This window comes from Gigantopelta aegis, chromosome 14 (genome assembly GCF_016097555.1).
Source record: "Gigantopelta aegis isolate Gae_Host chromosome 14, Gae_host_genome, whole genome shotgun sequence".
Lineage (NCBI taxonomy): Eukaryota > Metazoa > Mollusca > Gastropoda > Neomphalida > Peltospiridae > Gigantopelta > Gigantopelta aegis.
This window is the reverse complement of record NC_054712.1, coordinates 58,387,755-58,412,762: the sequence shown is the minus strand read 5'-3', so window position 1 is coordinate 58,412,762 and position 25,008 is coordinate 58,387,755. Positions and strand designations below refer to the sequence as shown.

The 25,008-nt window shown below is 38.4% G+C and overlaps 1 protein-coding gene across 1 annotated transcript in view; it reads left to right on the top strand.

Moving 5' to 3' along the window:
• LOC121389363 overlaps nt 1-25,008 on the top strand; it is a 159,054-nt gene that overhangs the window by 25,465 nt on the left and 108,581 nt on the right. The window contains exons 8-22 of the mRNA XM_041520958.1: nt 3,369-3,932; nt 5,497-5,535; nt 6,250-6,807; nt 11,082-11,111; nt 12,798-12,926; nt 14,090-14,224; nt 14,944-14,970; nt 15,772-15,889; nt 16,612-16,751; nt 17,833-17,947; nt 18,578-18,717; nt 19,695-19,823; nt 21,756-21,785; nt 22,197-22,311; nt 22,627-22,868. Coding sequence (XP_041376892.1) covers nt 3,369-3,932; nt 5,497-5,535; nt 6,250-6,807; nt 11,082-11,111; nt 12,798-12,926; nt 14,090-14,224; nt 14,944-14,970; nt 15,772-15,889; nt 16,612-16,751; nt 17,833-17,947; nt 18,578-18,717; nt 19,695-19,823; nt 21,756-21,785; nt 22,197-22,311; nt 22,627-22,868 — 2,511 coding nt within the window. The remainder of the gene's footprint in view (nt 1-3,368; nt 3,933-5,496; nt 5,536-6,249; nt 6,808-11,081; nt 11,112-12,797; nt 12,927-14,089; nt 14,225-14,943; nt 14,971-15,771; nt 15,890-16,611; nt 16,752-17,832; nt 17,948-18,577; nt 18,718-19,694; nt 19,824-21,755; nt 21,786-22,196; nt 22,312-22,626; nt 22,869-25,008) is intronic.

The following is a 25,008-nucleotide window of genomic DNA, read 5'->3' as shown; positions in this document are numbered from 1 at the left end:
CAACTCTTTACAACGTTTTTTTTTTTAGATTATTATTTTATGTGGATGATAATCAATTCATTGATATGTTTTATCATTATTTGACATCCAATAGCTGATATATTTTGTGCTGGGGGTATTGTTAAGCATTCATTCATTCATTCATTCATTCACCACTAAGTTACCCATTACGGTTTGCTTAAATTATAAAAATTTGACAAATCAAGCGCTTGACGACTCACAGTTTGACTGCCCCTCCCCCTCGCCAATATAAAATCCTGGCTACTTTAATGTTTTCACGACATTTTTATTTTTAAAGCAGCAATTATGTTACTTATCCTACCCGCTGTCACCACAGGGGTTACGTCTACCGAACAGCAGCAAATATACTTTATATGAACTGTTTTAAAGACGCCCTAACAGCATTAACTGAGCTACAAGCCATTCTCTAGATAAGCATGGGAAACAACACAGTGCACGAAAAGATTAGATAGACGCACGCTGTGTCCGCTGCGTACGAAGTACACAACTGTCGAGTTTCGTACAAACCGTGCCATTATTTCAATAGTAGTCATACAGTAATACATTTTGAGACCCTAATAAAGAACAGTTTTAAATTATATTCTGTACCCCTACCAAAGAAATGCTATAGGCTGGGTTGTTTATTTGCGTAAAATATATTTCAGGAAAAATACTTTTTTTTTTTTTTTAAAACAGGCTTCACATATCAATGAATCGGCCCCCGAAAAAAAACCCAGAAAGAAAAGAAAACCAAAACCAAACCAAACAAATTAAAAGTAACAAAATCAACGAACACATATAAACACCAAGAGAAAAACAATTAAATTCAACATTAAAATATTAAAATACTAGAGAGGATATTAAATGCAACAAGGTGAGTGGGTGAAGTTACAAACAGAAAAGGGAGAAGACTTTTTATGTTTAGTTAGCGTGAATAATGTTTTAATAACTGAAACAAAGTTTGTTTTGTTTAACGACACCACTTATTAATAATCGGCTATTGGATGTCAAACATCTGGTAATTTTGACATATACATGTAATCTCAGAGAGGAAACCCGCTACATTTTCCCATTAGTAGCAAGGGATCTTTTATATTATGCACTATCCCACAGACATGATAGCACATACCATGGCATTTGATATACCAGTCGCGGTGCACTGGCCGGAATGAGAAATAGCCCAATGTGCCCACCGTCGGGAATCGATCCCAAACCGACCTAGTGAGCGCTTTACCACTGGGCTATGTCCCGCTCTCGACTGAAAAAGGGTTCCACACCAAACATCAGAGACATTTCAACATCGCGTCCATCTTTCTTTCTCTGTTTGTGTGTGTGTCTCTCTCTCTCTCTCTCTCTCTCTCTCTCTCTCTCTCTCTCTCTCTCTCTCTCTCTCTCTCTCTCTCTCTCTCTCTCTCTCTGTGTAAAATATCTACTAAAATTGTATTTATATTTATTATTTTATTTTTATTTTCAGCAAAAAGACAGACAAGTGCAGCAGGTAATGCATTTTTACCTCACCCAGCAACATGTACCATGCCAGCGGTCACATGAATATTCACTAAATGTATTTTGACCTCACAGAGTAGAATGTACCATGCCAGCGGTCACATGAACATTCACTAAATGTATTTTGACCTCACAGAGTAGAATGTACCATGCCAGCGGTCACATGAATATTCATTAAATGTATTTTGACCTCACAGAGTATAATATATAATGTCACCACTGAAAGTTACCACTGGAAAGTGATGAATATTGTAAATGTGAAATATAAAAAAAGACATCGATTTTATTTAGAATTAATTTCCAAGATGTTTGGGTATGTAATTGTACCCGTTGTACCCTCTGGAAGAAAACCATGGTAACACTTAAATGGGATACACCAATGTTTCAATTCACGGAGACCTGCATTGGTAGCAAATGCGAATAGTATCTTTACCTGATGCTAGGGTTAGAAAAAAAAAGTAAAGTTTGTTTTATTTAACGACGCCACTAGAGCACATTGATTTTTAATCTTATCATCGGCTATTGGACGTCAAACATATGGTCATTCTGACACTGTTTTTAGAGGAAACCCGCTGTCGCCACATAGGCTACTCTTTTTAACGACAGGCAGCAAGGGATCTTTTATTTGCGCTTCCCACAGGCAGGATAGCACAAACCATGGCCTTTGTTGAACCAGTTATGGATCACTGGTCGGTGCAAGTGGTTTACACCTACCCATTGAGCCTTGCGGAGCACTCACTCAGGGTTTGGAGTCGGTATCTCGATTAAAAATCCCATGCCTCGACTGGGATCCGAACCCAGTACCTACCAGCCTGTAGACCGATGGCCTGCCACGACGCCACCGAGGCCGGTGCTAGGGTTAGACTGCCAACTGTCACGACGGAATTAGCCATTTCCATTTAATTTCATGTCATCTTATTTCCATGTTTATATTCAATGAAGGTTCAAGCATGTTGTCCTGGACACACACACACGCGTCTTAACTAACTAGACTGCAGCTGTATGTCCAGGACAGTGGATTACTGGTTAGTGGTCAATAATAATGAAAGAGAGAGAAGTCGGTTTGGTGGCCTTACATCTACCCTCCGAGTCGTTAAACTCGCCCCGTTGGCCATCTCCGTCGTGACAGTAAATTTTCAAGTGAGAAACTTAACAACAGGAACTTAAGACAGCCCTACATCTCCCAAAAATCGGTATGTATCGAAAAATATTTTTACAAACAGCATATTCGCTGAAGACCAGAAACGAAACAACCTCAAACGACCTACTTGCCCACCTGCGGTGTACAAGTGTGTACGTCAAATCTGTATGTGTAAATCGCTGGCACAAGCTACTATATATTATGTAATTAGTTTTGTATGTGATGTTTAAATATGTTCTATGGATCACTGATCTGAAATAAAAATCTATTATTATTATTTATTCTGAAATTACTATACACATTGACAAGATATGATGACTAAACAAACCTATATTTTTGGTTAGTAGCATAACATGATACAGACCTCGGTGGTGTCATAGTTAAGCCATCGGACATAAGGCTGGTAGGTACTGGGTTCGCAGCCAAGTACCGGCTCCCACCCAGATCACGTTTTAAGGACTCCGTTGGTAGGTGTAGGACCACTACACTGACTTCTCTCTCACTAACTACTAACCCACTGTCCTGGACAGACAGGCCAGATAGCTGAGGTGTGTGTGTGTGTGTGTGTGTGTGTGTGTGCGTGTGTGTGTGTGCGTGCGTGCGTGTGTGTGTGTGTGTGTGTGTTCGCGCGCCCCCAGTACAGCGTGCTTGAATGTTAACTGGATATAATCACAACAATAAGTATAAATGAAATGAACCAACGAGATGATGTTCGTTGCAGACTGCGCCGGCCATGGAGACGTGGTGTTTGTGTTGGACTCCTCCGACTCTGTAGGAAGCGCCAACTTCAACAAGGAGAAACTCTTCGTCCAGAATGTCGTCAGGAAGTGGAACATCGGCCACAACGGCATGCAGGTCGGGGTGGTCACTGTGGGCAACACGGCCCAGAACCAGTTCTTCCTCAACGACCACGTCACACAGCCGGACCTCCTCAACGCCCTCGGTCGGATGCAGTTTTCCGGAGGCCAGACGAACACTGCCGAAGCGATCAAGTTCGCGTCCGACAACTCGTTCAGGCCGATTCACGGCGGGCGCGGCCAGTCTCCGCACACGATGATCATCGTCACCAACAACCCCTCGGGGTCCAAAGACCTCACGCTGTTACAGGCGAAGTCCGCCAAGGACAACAACATCGCCATCTTCACCGTCGGCGTCGGCGGCGGCGCGGATCACACGGAGCTAGACGAGGTGTCCAGTAACCCGGATCTAAGATATTCCATGTACGCGGATGGGTTCCAGTCGCTCAACAGTCTGTCCGACATCTTGGCTATGAAGACGTGTAATGGTAAGTGATAGTATATTATAAAAGGAACCGGATATTAAGAGTGGTTTTGTTTGGGGTCCCCCCTTTCTTTTTGTGTGTGTGTGTGTGTGTGTGGGGGTTTTTTTTGGGGGGGGGTTTGTGGGTTTTTTTTTTTTCGGGGGGGGGGGGTGTTTTGTTTTCTTGTTTACTTGTTTGGTTTCTTTTTTTCTTCTTCTCTTTCTTTTTTTTAATTTTTAAATTGTTTTGGGGTTTCTTTTTTTTAACAGCCCGCCAAAAGTATTTTCTCGTACCCTTCGGCTAATATTCCACGAATCATGTTGCATAACGACACAAATATATTTACTTTTGTTTAATTTATTTATAATTACGCAGTTTAAATCCCATTAATTGTTCTGTCTGTTAAAATTATTAACGTCATGAATATTTTAGGTCTGGTTTGACAGTCATTTGACCAAATTAATAACTGTATCATGAAAACAATATAGAGCCTAACAGGCTGTGTATTAAAGTATTTGCGTTTCTTTTGATGTTAAGTATATTACAGTGCGATCAGCGATATTTATGCCGCCAAACTGCAACATTTGATGATAGGTAAGAGGGGACAAGAAAATTCGCTAATCAAGATTTTAAAAACAAAATTTTCCCTGTACGGTATATCGAACTACATTTAGCACCGGTATCTAAAACTTTTTTCAAATGTATCCATCTAAGTGCGGAATTATTTTTGATCGGTTCAAATGTTTCGAATGCGCCAAACAGCTGAACTTAAACCAGCAAAGTTTCATAAAAGATTCAAATACCACGCAAAGAAAATAGAAATGAAATGTGTTTATCTTCATGTCAGTTTGTAAACTATCATAGAATGTTCTCACGGCAGTGGTTCACAAACAACAAGACATCAACAACAACAAAAATAATAATAGTTGTAAAAAGAAAGAAGAAAAAAGAAAGAAAGAAAAATCCAGCAACATGACCATCAACATAAATACACGACTACCAATAACAACTACAACTACGATAATAGTTTACCTTTCAGTGTGAAAAGTCTCATCAGTTTGGAGAAGCATTAAAAGGACATTCCTGAGTTTGCTGCATTGTAAGATGTTTCCGACTAATAAAATATTTCTACGATTAAACTTGCATATTAAATACATTTTCTTGTTTAGAATATCAGTGTCTGTATATTCAATGTGTTTCTGATCGCCAAAATATTTGTAAGAAGCCCAAACTGGATTTTGTGTTCAAATAATTTCGTACGTACGTACGAAAAAACTATATTTAGGAAATAAGATGAAATTTAACCTTGTACAAATATTAGAATGATCAGAAACACGTTTAATATACAGCCACTAATATTTGATGCAGAATATATTTGGTATGTAATTACAATCGTTAAAAAGTCTCTGTTAGTCGATAATATCTTAAAAAGTGCAGCAAACTCGGAAATGTCCCTTTAAAAAGAAATTTATGTCATCACACCTCGCAATTTGGTGGCATTGACAATGCCAGTCAGTTTTTTTATGTACAGTATCATAAAATATAGGCCTGTTTATTAACGTTTTCTTTGTGATTTTTTTTCTTACAGAAATCACTCCAGATGCCAACTTCCTACCAGCCCCAACAGGTAAGAAAACCAAAAACATCTTAAATAAAAAATCAAGTTGTGATATGATATTCCTGATCCATATGGGAAGGAGAAGGTGTGAAGAAGGGCAAGATAAAATACCGATTAAAAAAAGAGACGCAATTCGCTTTATATTATGTATAGTGCAGTAATCTAGGTTTTTTTGGTAAATATTCTTTATCTGATTTTATACATTTAAAATAAGACGTTGGAAGAGAAAGATTCTAAAAGAGCTTATATCTGTTTATTTCTCTCGCCAGTTATATCTATTTCTGTCCCTCTGTATGTGTCTGTCTCTGTCTGTCTCCGTCTGTCTGTCTGTCTGTCTGTCTATCTCCTCTTCTGAAGACTAACCCTATTGTGTCAAAATTAACGAAAGGTTTGTCATCCAAAAGCTGATTTGTGCGTGGTCTGGGATCGATCCTCATCAGTAGCCCCATTTGGCTATTTCTCGTTTCAACCAGTGCACCAAGGCTGGTATATCAAAGGCCGAGGTATTTGCTATTCGGTCTATGGGTTTGTGTATATAAAAAAATCCCTTGCTACTAATAAAAACAATGTATCGGGTTTCCTCTCTAAGACTATACATGTCAAAATACAACAAATGTTTGACACCCATTAGCCAATGATTAGTAAATCAATGTGGTCTAGCGGTGTCATTTAACAAAACAAACTTTAACTTGAACTTATTTCCCTTACCTTTGAAAAACACAGGCTGTCTAAACCGAGCAGACGTCATCTTCATGGTGGACTCCTCCACCAGCGTCGGCCCGTCCAACATCCAGAAAGTGCACGACTTCATCAAACAGTACGTCAAGTTGACGCACGTCGCCCCCAACGGCGTGCACGTCGGCCTCATGCAGTACAGCAGCTTCCCGTCGGTGGACATCCCCCTCGAGAAGTACACGACGCGGCCCAGCCTCATGCACGCCATCAATCAGGTCAACTACACCGGCGGTTCCAACAACATCGTCGACGCGCTCAAGTTCACGCGAGAGCAGATGTTCTTTCGGCGGAGTGACGTCAGGAAGAACGTGCCGAAGATCGCGATTATCGTCACAGACGGCTCGTCGTCGGACCAGTCGCACACGACCAAGACCGCCGAGGACCTCCGCAGAGCGGGAATTGGCGTTCTAGCCGTGGCAGTAGGGCCCGGTGCGCACCGAGCGGAGCTGGAGAAGATCACTGGTAACCCGGCCAACGTGCTGTCTGTCGGAAACTACGATCAGCTCAGACCTGTATTAAATAATCTGATGCAAGCATCCTGCAGAGGTAATAAGTAAATAAATAAATAAATAAATAAATAAATAACCCTTAAAAACAAACAAAACAAAATCCCCATCTAACACACACGCATACACACACGCACGCACGCACACACACACACACACACAAAAGTAAAAAGAAGGGGAAAAAAGACCTATTTAAAACCCAACATGTAATTATACATGTATCTCACTTTCGCTAGGGATATACCAAATATAAGTCATGATAAACAATTTGTGCCCATCTTAAATTGTGCAACATGTGATCCATGAGACTAGCCTATGCGATTTGGATGTTCTAGGCCTATAATGCATGACTACAGTTAGGTTTGACATCCATCAAATACAAATGCTGTTGCTTTACTTGACATATATTTTTCCAATCTAATTAAAATTATCTCTACTGGTAGACCAGTAGAACTAATTTTAATCAGATTGATATTTTTCCAAATATAGTTGAATAGTATGTATATGCTTTAGGGTTACGTATCTCTCTCCCTCCCCCCTCCCCCCTCCCTCTGTCTGTCTGTTTGTCTCTGTCTCTCTGTCTCTCTGTCTCTCTGTCTGTCTCTCTCTCTCTCTCTCTCTCTCTCTCTCTCTCTCTCTCTCTCTCTCTCTCTCTCTCTCTCTCTCTCTGGGCCTAGATATACGCCTATATCTGAAAAAAAAGATGGCAAGTCTTCCGATGCCGTATTTCGTAACCTTTGTGTTATTATTATTTTTTTATTTTTTTTATGCACAGGCCCACATTGTGTTAAATATCGTGTACAAAGATGAATCATATATTAATGCAACTGTAATTAGGGTTGGCTATAAGTACATGGCTATAAGTACATATTTTTGGGGAAAGCACAGTGTCCGAACGGACATAGAGAGTGGTGATTAGTGTTTCCCGTGCACTAAGTGTAAGGTCACCACGCCCCATTTAAACTGTCCCTTGCGTAGGACGGTGAGCATCTTGCAATACATTAAAATGAAAGGTATTTTAAAGGTGTTTTATTGATAGTGCTAAAAATATGTGCGGAGGAAATACTAGTATATGCTATAAATAGACTGAACTAATTCAGTCAGAAACAAACGGGGATTTCCAGACTTGGCCTCGTTTTCGCACTATAGCCAAGTTAAAATGGCGATGACTTTGTTTTGTAGACGACACTGTACGGTGTTCCAAACGTTTTAAGAATTCGAAGATCAACATCAAGAACGCAAAAGTTTAAATCGCCCGATGGGCTAGTAGCATTTTATAGTGACTCGTCCGGCAGCTTTTTAGTTTTTGTCCATTTCAGACGGGCGGGCGAGTATTTAAGCCGCCCTGCTACCAATGACGTCCCAAATTCCATTATGGTAATGCCGTAAAACGCGAATAAAATACTTACAGGAAAATATATTTAAAAGTTTAGAGTTCTGGTGTCGATACGTGAAAATACATATTTTCCAATCAGATCCCATAATAAACAACCGGAATCATCGTACAGCTAATCCATTCTACTAAACAAAAGTGTAACCTAATCAAGTTTCAAAATAAACCTGAACATAACCGTTTAAAATTCCGTGATAGAGAAAAATAAACATTACGCGCATGCGCGGTTCAACATTTTAGGTTTTTAGATCACTACAGGACAAAATATGTTTTTTAAAAATAATTATGTTTTTGAATTATGTACTGTATGTAGACAACAGTTTGAATAAGATTTTTTAATAAATAATTTAAAATTGTCAAGAGCAGTCAGTTCATACCTTCTTTTTTTTTAATCTTTTTTTTTTTTTCATTCCACTGGCAGATCCAAGGAATCCATCACCCTAAATATATTCAAGTGTCTCAAGGGTGTTTTTTTTACTTTAAAAAAAGAGTTCATTGGGTTGCCCTTTTCACAAACTGGGATCTTGCTAAGTTGGTAGAGTGCTCGCCCAAGGTGCTTTGGTTGCAGGAACGAACGCCCTCAGTGGACCCATTCTATGATGGGTTTTTCTGTCCCAACCAAAGTATGTGTCCAGGGCAATGCAAGTATTGCACCCCCTAACCAGTGGACCGTTAGCACTCCCCGAGTCCCTTCCACCAGTCCAAAATGTTGCGCCCGGGGCAACCGCCCTGGTGGCCTCGCCCACGCTATGCCACTGATCAGAATTACCAAATGTTTCAAATCCAATAGCTGATAATAAATAAATTAATGTGCTCTAGTACCGTAGTGGTGTCATTAAAAAACAAAACAAACTTAGTAGACCGTGGGCCCACTATAACCCCCCCCCCTGCACCCCGTCCCCTCCCTAAGGGTTTTTCAAGATGAGTATATCTGTGAAGCCTATCCATAGACATATTTAAATCAGGTTATCTGCAGGCAATCTGTTGGTGGGTTTGCCTGTAGGGCACTTTTGAATGTAGGTACACTATTTATTTTTTTAACAGGGTGAATTTCTGATAAAAATGAACATTCTACCTAATTTTCAGAAATATTTAAAAATAATTCTGGATTATATTACTACTGTATTTTATTTTTGCACATAGTATTTTTGGGACCAAACAAATGTATGGTACCTTTTCAAATTGCTATATATATTTTTTTTGGTTAATTCCACCAAAATTTTTTCTGCAGACAAGCAGATATTAAATTGATATATAATGGGGTATCTAAAAATACTTGTCTCCAAAAATCCTGGGGGGTAGGGGTGGGGGAAGAAGATTTCGGTATCTGGGCCCTACTGTATACTAGTCCACTAAAAAAAGAAATTCCCAGATCCGCTCCTGTTACGTAATTGCTTACAACACAATGTCAATTGAACCACCTCCGTGAACTCATTGTCTTGGGTTTATTTCCATATCAACCAGTGCTCCATGACTGATCGATATCAAAGGTCAGGATATGTGCTATCCTGTCTGTGGGAAAAAAAGAAGAAAGAGATGTTTTATTTAACGATGTACTCAACACATTTTATTTACGGTTATATGGCGTCAGACATATGGTTAAGGACCACACAGATTTTGAGAGGAAACCCACTGTCGCCACTTCATGGGCTACTCTTTCCGATTAGCAGCAAGGGATCTTTTATTTGCGCTTCCCACAGGCAGGATAGCACAAACCATGGCCTTTGTTGAACCAGTTATGGATCACTGGTTGGTGCAAGTGGTTTACACCTACCCATTGAGCCTTGCGGAGCACTCACTCAGGGTTTGGAGTCGGTATCTGGATTAAAAATCCCATGCCTCGACTGGGATCCGAACCCAGTACCTACCAGCCTGTTGACAGATGGCCTAACCACGACGCCACCGAGGCCAGTGTGTCTGTTGGAAAGTGCATATATAAAATCCCTTACTGGTAAACTAAAAATGTAGCAGGCTTCCTATCAAGACTCTGAATGTTAGAATTATCAAATGTTTGACATCCATTAGCCAATCATTACAGAGTTTTATCACCAGCATTTATGTTTCTAGACTCCAATAATAGGCAGCATTCGATCCTACCATTCCCCCAAAGGCTAAGTCAGTTTTTATTCCCAATTTTGGACCCAAACATTCCCAGTAAATAATACCTTTTTTAATTATTATATATAGAGAATAAAACATGAGTGGTCGCTAGATACCATGTAGATGAGGCTGAGCTTTTGATTCTGTTGTATTATAATTTTATAATGCTCTAAAATACATCTCAGAGGTTCTAATTCTCCACACACTGTCCACTTGCCCCATGCTGTCTATTTTTTGGCCAGATATTTAAATAATAATAATAACAGCAGGTCATATAATTATATTTTACATCCTATTTTGAGCCCTGCATTAATTATTAATGCATTCTCAGTCCTTGGTTTTTGAAAATTATAGGCAAGTAGAAAATGGCACACCTCAGTATGCTAATTTAAGGTGAGTGAAAAATCACTCTCTAAAATAAATAAAATAGGCAGTGTATCTCCGATTGGATTTTGACTGGTATGTCTACAAAATTGTCTATTAAACCAGTATTTCCCAATTTGTTCAACAAAGAGAAATACCAATTTAACGACTGCATGGAAACCACTGCCATGTTTTTAATTTTATTGTTTTAATAAAAGGACCTTCCTATCAGCTAAATGAGCTATGAAAACTGTTGATTTTTGTAAACAGTGGAAATAAATATACCCATCTATTTTACATGCACCGTTTGTTGAGTGTAAACGTGCGCTGCTTTTCACGCTCATCAGATTGAAATTACATATGCTGTACGAGCGCGATTGCACACAAAGCAAGGTCTGGAATCATTCTAGTAACCAAGACAAACTTCAACTAATATAGTGTTGTTTTTTTCTCCACAGTTATGAATGCGGCACCAACAGCAGCTCCAGGTAAGGACTGAGTTGATTTTAACGAGGGCTGGGTGGGGGGTTGTAGCCGGGTAGTAGAGCGCTCGCCTGAGGTAGGATGGGTCACAGGATCAATCGTTCTCAACGAACTTGGTTTTTATTACTTGATATACTAGCTGTCCTGTTTATGTAATGTAAGTACGTGATGTAAATTAATGACATTTCATGCATTTATTCAGGCATTCTGTGGGTCCAAACATGGACCCCTTTACCAAAAGAAAGTGGCACTGAAATTTCCCAATTTCTGTCCTAAAAATAGATTTAATGATGTTTGTTCTAATAAATCAATTTAACAGTGGTGTACTACATCATTCAGTGGTCAGAAAACATATCCCAGTATGATTTACTAGCACTATATTTCACAGTCTCATCAGATAGGGGACCATGGCTAAATATCCTGGATACATTTTTTTAATTGTTATTATTTTTTTAATGTAACGTTGTAACCTGCCCCGTCAGTTCAAAGAGAGAGATGGCTAGAACATTGTTTTATCAGCGCCTGTATTTATGGTAATTGTAATACTTAAGCTGCCAACTGTGTAAAGCAGTCACCTGTCTTAAGAAGCCTTTTTTTTTGTCCTCTACAAAATCATCTAATATAGTATATACTGACCGATAGTTGTCTCAAGGGACACTTTTAATACATTTTATTTACGGTTATATGGAAGAAAGGAAGGAAATGTTTTATTTAATGACGCACTCAACACATTTTATTTACGGTTATATGGCGTCAGTCTTATAGTTAAGGACCACACTGATATTGAGAGAGGAAACTCGCTGTCGCCATTTCATGGCCCACTCTTTTCGATTAACAGCAAGTGATCTTTTATATGCACCATCCCACAGACAGGATAGGACATACCACGGCCTTTGTTACACCAGTTGTGGAGCACTGGCTGGAATGAGAAATAGCCCAAGCGCTGTACCACTGGGCTACGTCTCGCCCCCAGATAGTGGAGTCTGCTGACAACGTGAGATTGATTCCATGTGATGCAGACCCGTGCATTGCTTGGATCCAAGCACACAGCGCCCATAAGCGCTACTGAAATTCCCAGTTTTTAATATATTTTTCCCTGATTATTTTCATAAGTTTCATTCAGTGGCAGGTATTCCATTTATTAGAATCAACGTTCCTTTAGGTGATTAAAGAAGTATTTACTTCTATATGAACAATTTTATAACGTCACAAAACACTTTTGGAATCGAGTATACTAGAGAAAGTAGCTTTAAAAGGATCGACATTCCTGAGTTTGCTCCATTGTAGGATGTTTCTGACTAATAAAATAGTTCTACGATTAAACTTGCATATTAAATATAGTTTCTTGTTTAGAATATCAGTGTCTGTATATTCAATGTGTTTCTGGTTGTCTTAATATTTGTAAGAAGCCCAAACTGGATTTTGTCTTCAAATAATTTCGTATGTATGAAAAAACTATATTTTAGGAAATAAAATGAAATTTAACCTAGTACAAATATTAGAACAATCAGAAACACGTTTAATATACAGCCACTAATATTTTATGCAGAAATATATTTGATATGTAATTACAATCGTTAAAAAGTATCCATTAGTCGATAACGTCTCAAAAATTGCAGCAAACTCAGGAATGTCCTTTTAATTAATTATTTGCCAATAAGTTACATTAATCTGTGTATTTTGTTTTGTAGGCAGCACTTTACCTGTGGATACCTGTACTGATGCCATTGCCACGTGTCATAGTTACGATCGGTCGGTCTGTACATCATATAAAGAGTGGTCGAAAGCAAACTGCCAGAAATACTGTGGAATTTGCCACCGTATGTATAATCTATAGTATATGGCAGTTCATAGTATGCATATAAGTGTGTATATGTGTATATGTATGTGTGTGTATACACGTACACATACACATACACACACCACACACACACATGCAACACACACACACACACACACACAACACACAACACACACTCAAACAACACGCATACACACATGGTATATGAACCCTCACCATAAACATACCTGAACACCCCCACAAAACTCCGTGAACAAAATAAACCCAAACAACACACACACACACACACACACACACACACACACACAAATGAAAGTTCTTTTCCTTATTTACATTATTTCATAATAAGAATCAAAGTTAAATAATTAAGTGCTGGGATTTCCGGTATTTAAGCCCACACGAAATGAAGCCCACATTCAGATAAAATGGTTTTAACAGCAATCTCCCAAATAGGTTGCAATATTTAAAAATTCTATTTACTATTAAAAATATAGGAGAAACTTTGTAATGATGAATGTAAATGAAAATATCAATGTTTTTATGTGTATATGTACATAAAGAAAAATTAGTGATTTGTAGAGTGTATCCCAGTGAAAACAACAATACATGTAGGTGCCTGTTTCTTATAATTCATGTCCTTGTTATATGTTCATATCATTCTAATGGGTTGTGTATTTGAAAGCTGATTGGTTGATGCAAACTACATGTAAGTATCATCAATGCACAGCTCGAAATTAACGACGGCACCGGTGGCAATTGCCGTTGTTGAGATATAAATTGCCGTAGGTAGAGAGTATCACCGATGGCAGTTTTGTGCCGTCGGTAAATCTCCGTAACAGTTGCCAAATATACATTATCTGGCAATATTTAACATTTGCACAGTTAAACATATGTCTTCATACAGCAAAATAACCTTTCAGTCACTTTAAAAAAACTGCCATAGGCAGGCTCAAAATTGCCATCGGTGGGCTGTTTCACCCATGACAATTCTTTTTAAAATTGTGGTGGGTGACAAATTCTTAAATTTGAGCCCTGTTGTTGATGATGAAATTCCAACATTAATACATGTATATAGCTGGCACCTTTCAACACCTATGGCTTAATTTGTGTTGTGCTATAACTGTTTGCGATATTTAATTATTTGGAAAGTAAAACTTTAAAAACATTTTTTATATTACACAGCTCTTTACACCCAGCCTCCGCCACTATGTAAGGATAAGCTGAGCAACTGCTTGAGTTACGGAAGAAAGGTGTGCACGAACTACATGTATGGTCCATGGGCGAAGGGCAACTGCAGGCAGTTCTGTGGCTTTTGCAGTAAGTCTGTTTAAAATATATTTAAAGGTACAATATGACAGTAAGTCTGTTTAAAATATATTTAGAAGTACAATATGACAGTAAGTCTATTTAAAATATATTTAAAAGTACAATATGACAGTAAGTCTGTTTAAAATATATTTAAAAGTACAATATGACAGTAAGTCTATAAGTATTCAGCCCTCTACAATGCGACCGATTTGGTGATACATGTATGTGACCGATATGTGACCTTTTTTCATTTGGCGACTAAAACATTTCATACTATCTAATAAAGTATATGAAAACAGAAGTAGGCACCGTACTTACCTTTTATGACACCAAATAGCCGATGTGCATTTTTGTGCTGGGTGTCGTTAAAAAATTAATTCATTCCATCTGGGCTCCTAGATGAAATGTTAATGTAGAGGGCGGGCTGTGTATGTCTTCTGTTTTAGTTGTTATTGTTGTTGGATATAGAAATGTGATGGAAATTTATCATCATGCAAGAATAGCGTTTGTCTACATGTACGTGTTACACACAGAAACAAGTTTAAATGATTTAATAAATGTGTTTTATTGTAATCAGATCTGATAAATTTTTGTTTTGTTTTAATTGAGTGTTTGAACAAAGTTCAGTTTGTGCATGTCTATTTATATTCAAATATGAATCTAAAATATGTAACTGACATTTAATTAATTACAAATATATGCATAACGGTTGTTACATTTCATTACAGGTGGAGATGTCAGCCCTGTTGGATTCTGTAAGATTTTTTCTAACGATTTCCATTTATTGTTGTTTGTTTTTATCTTTGTTTTGGATGTGCTATTGTTGTATTGCAATACTATTGCTTATGGTGCACATCCCAAACTGCGACGTGCCTCCACATGTACAATAATGTATATATGATGCATTATAGTGTAGACCTTCTTTGGAATATAGTGTACATTTTTCATGTTGAACCCGCTGTGTCTGCCCCTATTATTGGTTTTGGTCTCGAGGTGAGTTTAAGGTTTATTTTAACAGCAGATCATGTATTTGACACGTGTTATATTTTATGTGATGTTTGTCCTAGATGCATAATTCTGTTATTCCCACTGGTACAATGTATGATTCTTTAGAGGCATGACTAGTCCCCTACCAGTCCAAATGAAGGGGACTACAGGTTTCATCTGCGTCCGTCTGTCTGTCCCACATATAGTTTTTCAGACTTTTATTTTTACAATGCCTCAAAACACTGAGCTGAAAATCTGTGTATAGCTTTATCATGTACTTTTACAGATCAAGTTTGACTTTCATGGCAGTTTACCCATCTTTGACAGAGTTATGGCCCTTGGACCTAGGAGAGACGAACATTTGTTTTCCAGACTTCCCCCCCCCCCCCCACACACACAATGCCTCAAGATATTGGGCTAAATCCACTATTAAGATGACAAATCCACTATTAGGATGACAAATCCACTATTAAGATGTTTGATGTTGAATCCACTGTTAAGATATTTAATTTTCTGGCTTTTACCTACATTGATATGATTCTTCAGTATTTTGTAACGTATGTTTTCAGATGGAAAGTGTTATTACAAAGGGAAAGAATATGGCCAGGGTGAGACGTGGGCGGATGGGTGTGACTACCAGTGTGTGTGCGAGGACGGGAAGACTGGAAAATATTCATGTTATAACAAGTACGTAGTAACAAAGTAGTATTAATGAATTTGGGATGGGATGTAGTCCAGATTAAAAGCTTTCTTGGTGCGCAATTGGTCAGAATTGATCCCCGTCGGCGGGCTCATTTGACTATTTCTCATTTCAGCCAGTGTACCACGACTGGTATATCAAAGGCCATTGAATGTGCTAACTCGTCTGTGTGATGGTGCATGTAAAAGATCCCTTGCTACTAATGGAAAAATGTAGTGGGTTTCGTCTCTAAGACTGTATGTAAAATTTACCAAATATTTGATATCCAATAGCCGATGATTAACAAGTCAATGTGCTCTAGTGGAGTCATTACAATGAACTTTAACTTTATTAATGAATTTATTATTTGAAATGTTGTTTTCTAGGTGAGAAAATGTAATGGTGATAGATTTAAATTAATAATAAATAAAATTTTAAAAAGAAAAACCCCAATAAAGTACATGCACATAAACACCCACCCCCAACATACATGTACTTGCAAGCAATTCTGCAGTTAACAGATTGCTTAAAATGGCATTACTATTTGATAAATAACTGACTTACATGGTTCTGTTAATCACTATGTATATGTATATTGTTTTATCATGCAGTGATGTCATTCACATGGTTCCCCTAATATATTTAGGATAAATACGGCCATGATGTCCCATATGGTCTTTACCATGTACAGAGATATGACTTTGCATTGTGTCATTTGTATTTGTTCCAGGTGTCCCGTGTACCATGACCTATCATCAGGGTGCACTCTGGTCCGGAAACAAGGGGAGTGCTGTTTACAACCGCAGTGTCATTTCAGTCCTGTCATCTCCACCTTTCAAGGATCTGGACTTGGACACAAAGACGGAAAAAGTAAAATAACTCAACAAATTCTGAATATTGAATAGATCATAGCATATGATATCATTAAAGAGGCATGTTCCACATAATCCAAACAGATTCTGAATGTTGAATAGATCATAGCATTTGATGTCATTAAAGAGGCATGTTCCACATAATCCAAATAAATTCTGAATGTTGAATAGATCATAGCATATGATGTCATTAAAGAGGCATGTTCCACATAATCCAAACAGATTCTGAATGTTGTATATATCATAGCATATGATGTCATTAAAGAGGCATGTTCCACATAGCCCAAACATTTCACTAATGTCTCAAAAACCATGAAATTATTGTCAAAACATCCTTTTGCATGGACTGCAGTGTACACATATACATGTATATGAGATTGACGATGCCATTAATAACATGTTCGGTCTTCATTCAGATTAAAATAATTACCTCTGGTGTTATATGCTGACCAGCTTAAATTTCTTTTTAACTTGACTAGTCTATGGCACTTTTCTCCATTTTCAATGGATATCATGTGACCGGATGAGGTAGTCTGGGTATTATGGAAGATGTTTTAGCCAATCAGCTGTTGGGAAGTTTAGACCAATCCATTGAAATAGGGGTTAAAGTGCCATAGGTTAGAGGTCAGGTTAAATATTAAATAGGGGTGGGAGGTAACCAGTGGTAAAGTGCTTTCTTGATGTGCAGTCAGTCTGGGATCAATTCCCGTTGGTGGAGCCCATTGGGCTATTTCTCTTTCTAGCCAGTGCACCACGACTGGTATATCAAAGACCATGATCTCTTGCTATTAATGGGAAAATGTAGCGGGTTTCCTGTCCAATTAAGACTGTATGTCAAAATTACTAAATGTTTGACATCCAATAGCCGATGATTAATAAATTAATGTGCTCTAGTGGTGTCGTTAAACAAAACAAACTTTAATTTCCAGTCAACAAAACCACAATGATGTGAATTTTATGTCATTCTATGTCACAGATAAAACACTTGCTTGGAAAATAATAATTAAAATATAATTAAAAAATTAACTAATAGTGAAGATGATCCAAGTTTCTCCAGTTCTCATTGTATTGCTCTGCAGGTGTGTGTCTGTACCAAGGAAAGCGCTACTTCCAGGACCAGCAGTGGGAGGTCGGGTGTGACTACATCTGCACCTGTACTGACCACAAGACAGGCTCTTACACCTGTCAAGACAGGTAACACATACTGGCCTAACCAGGAGTTTATATGGGGGAGGGGTGGGGGCACACACATTGGTCAAGACAGGTAACACATACACTGGCCTAGCCAGGAATTTATATGGGGGAGGGGGCACCCACATTGAGGGCTATTTTCTGTTCCAACCAGTGGTCCACAACTGGTTCATCAAAGGCTGTGGTATGTGCTGTCCTGTCTGTGGGAAGTGCATATACATGTAAAAGACCCCTTGCTGCTTATTGGAAAGAGTAGCCTATATGGTGGCAGCAGGTTTCCTCTAAAGAACTATGTCAGAATGATCATATGTTTGACATCCAGTAGCCGATGATAAGATAAAAATCAATGTGCTCTAGAGGCGTCATTAAATAAAACAAACTTTACTCTTTTTTTTTACTTTGTACACATTGGGGTCTATGAGTTGTGTTAGGGTAACAGGCAAATATAAATATAAAAGGTTATGGCCAGAATTTTACAAATTTTGTCTGGAAATATTTAAATGTTTATTATTTTATATCAATTTCTCCATAAAATAAAGAAATATTTCTTTACTTTTGAGCATATTAGCAATGAAAATGTTTTAAACCTGGGATAAGTAATAACATATGTTTGTACTTGCACCCATTCTTCAGATGCCCCAAGTACAACTCTCTGCCGTCTAACTGCAAACTACGACAACAGCCTGGCGAGTGTTGTTCAAAGCCTGTGTGTGAATTCCAACAACAGCAAGGCAGCTTCTCCGGATCTGGATCCATTAGCGGCTCTGGACTCGGTTTGTACTGTTTTTCCCATCTAATATAATTGGTGCATGGTGCAAAAACAATCATGATGCAGTAATATAAGATTTTCGTGTTTAGTTCTCTTTTTTAGATCATCCTGCAACGGAATTAGCACAATAAATACCTGATAATAGTAAAAATGCCACTACAAATAATTTTGCAGCAGCTTTTGTCATCACAAATTTCAGGAGTTGCTTTTTGGGGGATAGCATCTTCCGGTTTGTCCAGCATCTAGTTATGTCCATGTCTACATCTCTACCATTCACCATGATGTCTGTGCTGACTTGCTTTTAATTACATGAATACAACATATCATTAATTGATATTATTAATTGACCTACATCAGAAGTCTAACAAAGAAGATCAAAAGAAACATATTACTAACTGCAAAAGGACTGCAAATAACATATTTATGTGGAAGATTTCATTTTACTTACTACCGGTACATTCAGCATTAAACAGATCCCATGAAATCTGGCCCTGAGGATTATTTTAGAATAGTTTTTACTCTTTCGGGATTACAGGGATGGTAAAGCGCTTGCTTGAGGCACAGTCAGTCTAGGATCGATCTCCATCTGTAGGCCCATTGGGCTATTTTTCGTTCCAGCCGGTACTCCACAACTGTTGTAACAAAGGCATGTCTGGGATAGTAACAGATGTAAAAGATCCCTTGCTGCTAATCGGAAAGAGTAGTCCATTGCTTGACAACAGTGGGTTTCTCTTAATATTTCTGTGGTTCTTAACCCTATGTCTGATACCGTAAAATTGTAATTAAAATGTGTTGAGTGCATCGTTAAATAAAACATTTCTTATCTGTGTGGTCCTTAACCATATGTCCTACATCATGAAACTCATTCAAATGTGAGTGCATCAATAAATAAAACATTTCTTATTTGTGTTATCCTTAACCATATGTCCTACACCATAACACTGTAATTAAAATGTGTTGATGAGTCCTTCCTTCCTTCAGGATTACATCCCACTAATCCACCACCCTGTGCGGACAAATTGGACAACTGTGGATCATATGGACAGCAGACATGCTCCAGCTTCCCAGTCTGGTCGAAAGATAACTGCAGAAAGTTCTGTAACTTGTGTGGTAAGATAGTAGTGTGAGCTTACAGGTGCAGAAGTGATAATGGTCATACATATTTACAGGTGCAGAAGTAATAATGGTCATACATATTTACAGGTGCAGAAGTAATAATGGTCATACATATTTACAGGTGCAGAAGTAATAATGGTCATACATACTTACAGGTGCAGAAGTAATAATGGTCATACATATTTACAGGTGCAGAAGTAATAATGGTCATACATACTTACAGGTGCAGAAGTAATAATGGTCATACATATTTACAGGTGCAGAAGTAATAATGGTCATACATACTTACAGGTGCAGAAGTAATAATGGTAATACATATTTACAGGTGCAGAAGTAATAATGGTCATACATATTTACAGGTGCAGAAGTAATAATGGTCATACATACTTACAGGTGCAGAAGTAATAATGGTCATACATATTTACAGGTGCAGAAGTGATAATGGTCATACATACTTACAGGTGCAGAAGTAATAATGGTCATACATATTTACAGGTGCAGAAGTAATAATGGTCATACATATTTACAGGTGAAAACTTTGAGGATTATATTCGTTCGTTAGTTTATTCATTCGTTTGTTCGTTTGTTCGTTCGTTTTATTTAGATTGGTTGTCTTGCTAATATATCCAGTTGGGTTGAAACACACTGTCCTGGGTACACACCTGGGATAGAGCTTATCAAACTGTACACATCACATGCATGCAGTTTGTATGGTGTTGCCATGATGTTAAAATACCAGACTCTTATTAGACTCTTGAGTCTAGACTCTAAACGTTTTATAAGGACAGGGTCTGGAGCCTATTTCACAAAGCATCGTAAGTTTACGTCTGCGATTAGCAGTTATACCAGCCCCACATTTACATCTGTTTGGCATCTATTTCACACACAAAATTTACATCATTATACAAGATGGAACTTTTTAAGGAGAAAACAAAATGAAAAATGTGTACTTCAAACTACGTTTGTTAATAAGAATTGTGCTTTTGTTGTAGATTTGCATTTGTATGTGCAAAACTAGGCTTACGATGTGTTTTTTTTTATATGACATTGAACTCTGAGCTCTTTGGGCTGTCTCCTCAGGATATAACAGGAGGCAAATGGTTGATGTGTCTGGTATATCTATCCCAAGCCAAGCCACGGGCCACGGCAGAGACCGGGCTCAGGATGGACGTGCCTGAAACTTAAATGGGATACGAGCACGTTAAGAGAGTTCTGGACCTGGGGCCTAATTCACAAAGGTCTCTTAGGCTCTGCTAGACAAGAAAGAATCCTCCTTGCAAGTCTTTTAGCATTGCACTGCGAGATCGCAAAGTTCCGAGAGTTTAGTGAATTAGGCCCCTGGTTAATGGTGTTTTTAGAGATAGTCAGCATAGTGACCTTAAAACTTCCCATTTCAAACATTAAAATTCTGTGTGTTGGAGCTGGTCCCAGGGTGCGAACCCAGTCCCAGCCAGCCTTAATGCCGATGATGGCTTAACCACTTACACCCATGAGGCTGATTGAGGGTTAAGAAATATAGCGTGCACATTGTTATACACTGAACATGTAATTATGTCTGAAATAATTAGTTGAATAATCAATTGTATAGTTTGTTAGCTCTGACTGTCAACTGTAAAAATGCCTAGGTTTTTAATTTTTTTTTATTATACTTTGTTTTTGTATCCCACTGCCCCCATGCCTTTCTCTCCTTTGACTTCTATTTCATTTCTTCCCAATTTGGTAGCTCCTCCTATCTTTCAAATTCTCCAACCACCTAGTTGAAAGAATAATAACATGTACTGTTGGAAAATTTAATAAAATAACATGATAGTGATGTGAAGTATTGTTATGTGTCAAGGACTAGCAATAAAAGCCAATTTTAAACAATTTAATTACGCATGACTAGATACTCGTAAAACGATTATTCTTATTTATTCTGGTTTACAGATTTTGGAACTCCGCACCCAGGGCCAGATGGTAAGCTTTTGTTAATTTTTCCTTTTGTTTTTTTCGAACTTTCAGAGTGATTAAACGTTCTGTTGATGGTTTCTGTTTCTTATGTATTGTGTTATTTGTGCAAAATGCACATACACAGTCTCTTCCTGCAGTGTGGTATACTAATTGGATCTGCACCTCAAAGCACCATGATTTTCAATAATAATGTGACAAAATCACAATAAACTACATTTTTAACATAATGTACATGATAAACAAAGAATTAAAACTATTTTATTTAGTCAGTAAAAATATATATATAATATTCAGCAAATCTTCTGTGAAATGTGTATATATTTACATGCTCTGTTGGAATTTGTTTTGTTTTAGTGTTTTTCCTAGTTGTGTTTTGGGTGACAAACATGTAACATATGATTTTGTATCTTCAACCAGATCGCTGTCTCTATGAAGGAAAGTCGTATTCTCAAGGCCAAACCTGGAAGCCACATTGTGATGTCACATGCACATGCGAAAATGCAGCTTATGGCTACTACAGATGTGTTAACACGTAAGTAAATCGACAACATTTGATCGTTGTTCTGAGCCACACCTAACCTAGATAGAATACCTAGACCAGATGTTTATTCTAGAAACCATGGTATTAGATGTACCTAAATTTTAAATTAAAATATTTCTGTTATCCCACTGCCCCCTTTCCTTTCTCTCATTTCTTCCCCATCTCTCAACTCCTATCTTTCAACTTCTTTCATGTCGACCTCCACATCCCAGGCCTTGTCTCTCCAACCATGACAGGTGTAGCTAGATTTGGCTGTCATCCCACATAATGATTATGACATGCAACATGTTTTTTTTTATATTCCAGGTGTCCCACTTACAACAACCTTCCGCCAAGCTGCAGAGAGGAGAAACCAGCAGGTCAGTGTTGTAGCGTGATAAAATGCAGTTCGGGGTCATTCTACTCGTCCACTACCAACCTCAACAGCATTGGTAACGGCGGCATGATAGTCGGCCCTAGCACCGGTAGCGGCTCCCAGCCCACGTTACCTTCCGGGGCAACGGCACAACCTGGCACAGGAGGAACTGGTATTCAACCACCCCAGATACGTAAGTAGCTAGTTGACTGGTGGGCTACACCAGAGCTATTAGTGATGTTCCGTAGATCGATTATAATCGATCATTGATAGGTTTGGCTCTACTCATTGATTACAAAAATCCATAATTGATTATGTGGGAACATTTTAACTCATAATTACAGTTAACATTTTCCCACATAATCGTGAGAACAATTATTGTTCCTCCAGTTTAGATGATACAACTGGTGTATATATGCTAGTGTTGGGGTTTGTTGTCATGTGTATGTAAAGAAAACAGGTATTAAATAGTTACTAAAGGTAAAATTAGCCATACATGTAGGTGCATGGTCCTGATAATTCAAATCCTTCTTATGTTCTTATAATTCTAACTGATTGTGTAATCGAAAGTTGATCAGTTGGTGCCAGCCGATTATAACCGATGACGAAATTCCAACTGATTCCCAACACTATAGACTTGGGGGCAATTGTATAGTTAGTAGCAGGTGCAGATCCAGATTGTGGGAGGGTGTGTGTGCACAACCTCAACATCATGTTAATTATCCCAGTGCTTAACATGTGGGAGGATGTGTGTGTGCACAACCTCAACATCATGTTAATTATCCCAGTGGTTAACATGTGGGAGGGTGTGTGTGCACAACCTCAACATCATGTTAATTATCCCAGTGGTTAACATGTGGGAGGGTGTGTGTGCACAACCTCAACATCATGTTAATTATCCCAGTGGTTAACATGTGGGAGGGTGTGTGTGCACAACCTCAACATCAACCGGCCTTGGTGGCGTCGTGGCAGGCCATCGGTCTACAGGCTGGTAGGTACTGGGTTCGGATCCCAGTCGAGGCATGGGATTTTTAATCCAGATACCGACTCCAAACCCTGAGTGAGTGCTCCGCAAGGCTCAATGGGTAGGTGTAAACCACTTGCACTGACCAGTGATCCATAACTGGTTCAACAAAGGCCATGGTTTGTGCTATCCTGCCTGTGGGAAGCGCAAATAAAAGATCCCTTGCTGCCTGTGGTAAAAAGAGTAGCCTATGTGGCAACAGCGGGTTTCCTCTAAAAACAGTGTCAGAATGACCATATGTTTGACGTCCAATAGCAGATGATAAGATAAAAAATCAATGTGCTCTAGTGGCGTCGTTAAATAAAACAAACTTTACTTTAACCTCAACATCATGTTAATTATCCCAGTGGTTAACATGTGGGAGGGTGTGTGTGCACAACCTCAACATCATGTTAATTATCCCAGAGGTTAACGTGAATATTCTAAGTTTATTTCTTAGAAGTGGGGAGGCTGCAATAACTTGGTCATCTGGGTGTTTCTGAGAAAGATTGCCTAGATTGCCTAAAGATTGCCTAGATATAATGCCTAGATTGCCTAAAGATTGCCTAGATTGCCTAAAGATTGCCTAGATATGATGCCTAGATTGCCTAAAGATCGCCTAGATATAGTGCCTATATTGCCTAAAGATTGCCTAGATATAGTGCCTATATTGCCTAAAGATCGCCTAGATATAGTGCCTATATTGCCTAAAGATCGCCTAGATATGATGCCTAGGTTGCCTAAAGATTGCCTAGATATAGTGCCTATATTGCCTAAAGATCGCCTAGATATAGTGCCTATATTGCCTAAAGATCGCCTAGATATAGTGCCTATATTGCCTAAAGATCGCCTAGATATAGTGCCTATATTGCCTAAAGAGTGCCTAGATATAGTGCCTAAAGGTTGCCTAAAGATTGCCTAGATATAGTGCCTATATTGCCTAAAGATCGCCTAGATATAGTGCCTATATTGCCTAAAGATCGCCTAGATATAGTGCCTATATTGCCTAAAGATCGCCTAGATATAGTGCCTATATTGCCTAAAGATCACCTAGATATAGTGCCTATATTGCCTAAAGATCGCCTAGATATAGTGCCTATAATGCCTAAAGATTGCCTAAAGATTGCCTAAAGATTGCCTAGATATAGTGCCTATATTGCCTAAAGGTTGCCTAAAGATCGCCTAGATATAGTGCCTATATTGCCTAAAGATCGCCTAGATATAGTGCCTATATTGCCTAAAGATCGCCTAGATATAGTGCCTATATTGCCTAAAGATCGCCTAGATATAGTGCCTATATTGCCTAAAGATCGCCTAGATATAGTGCCTA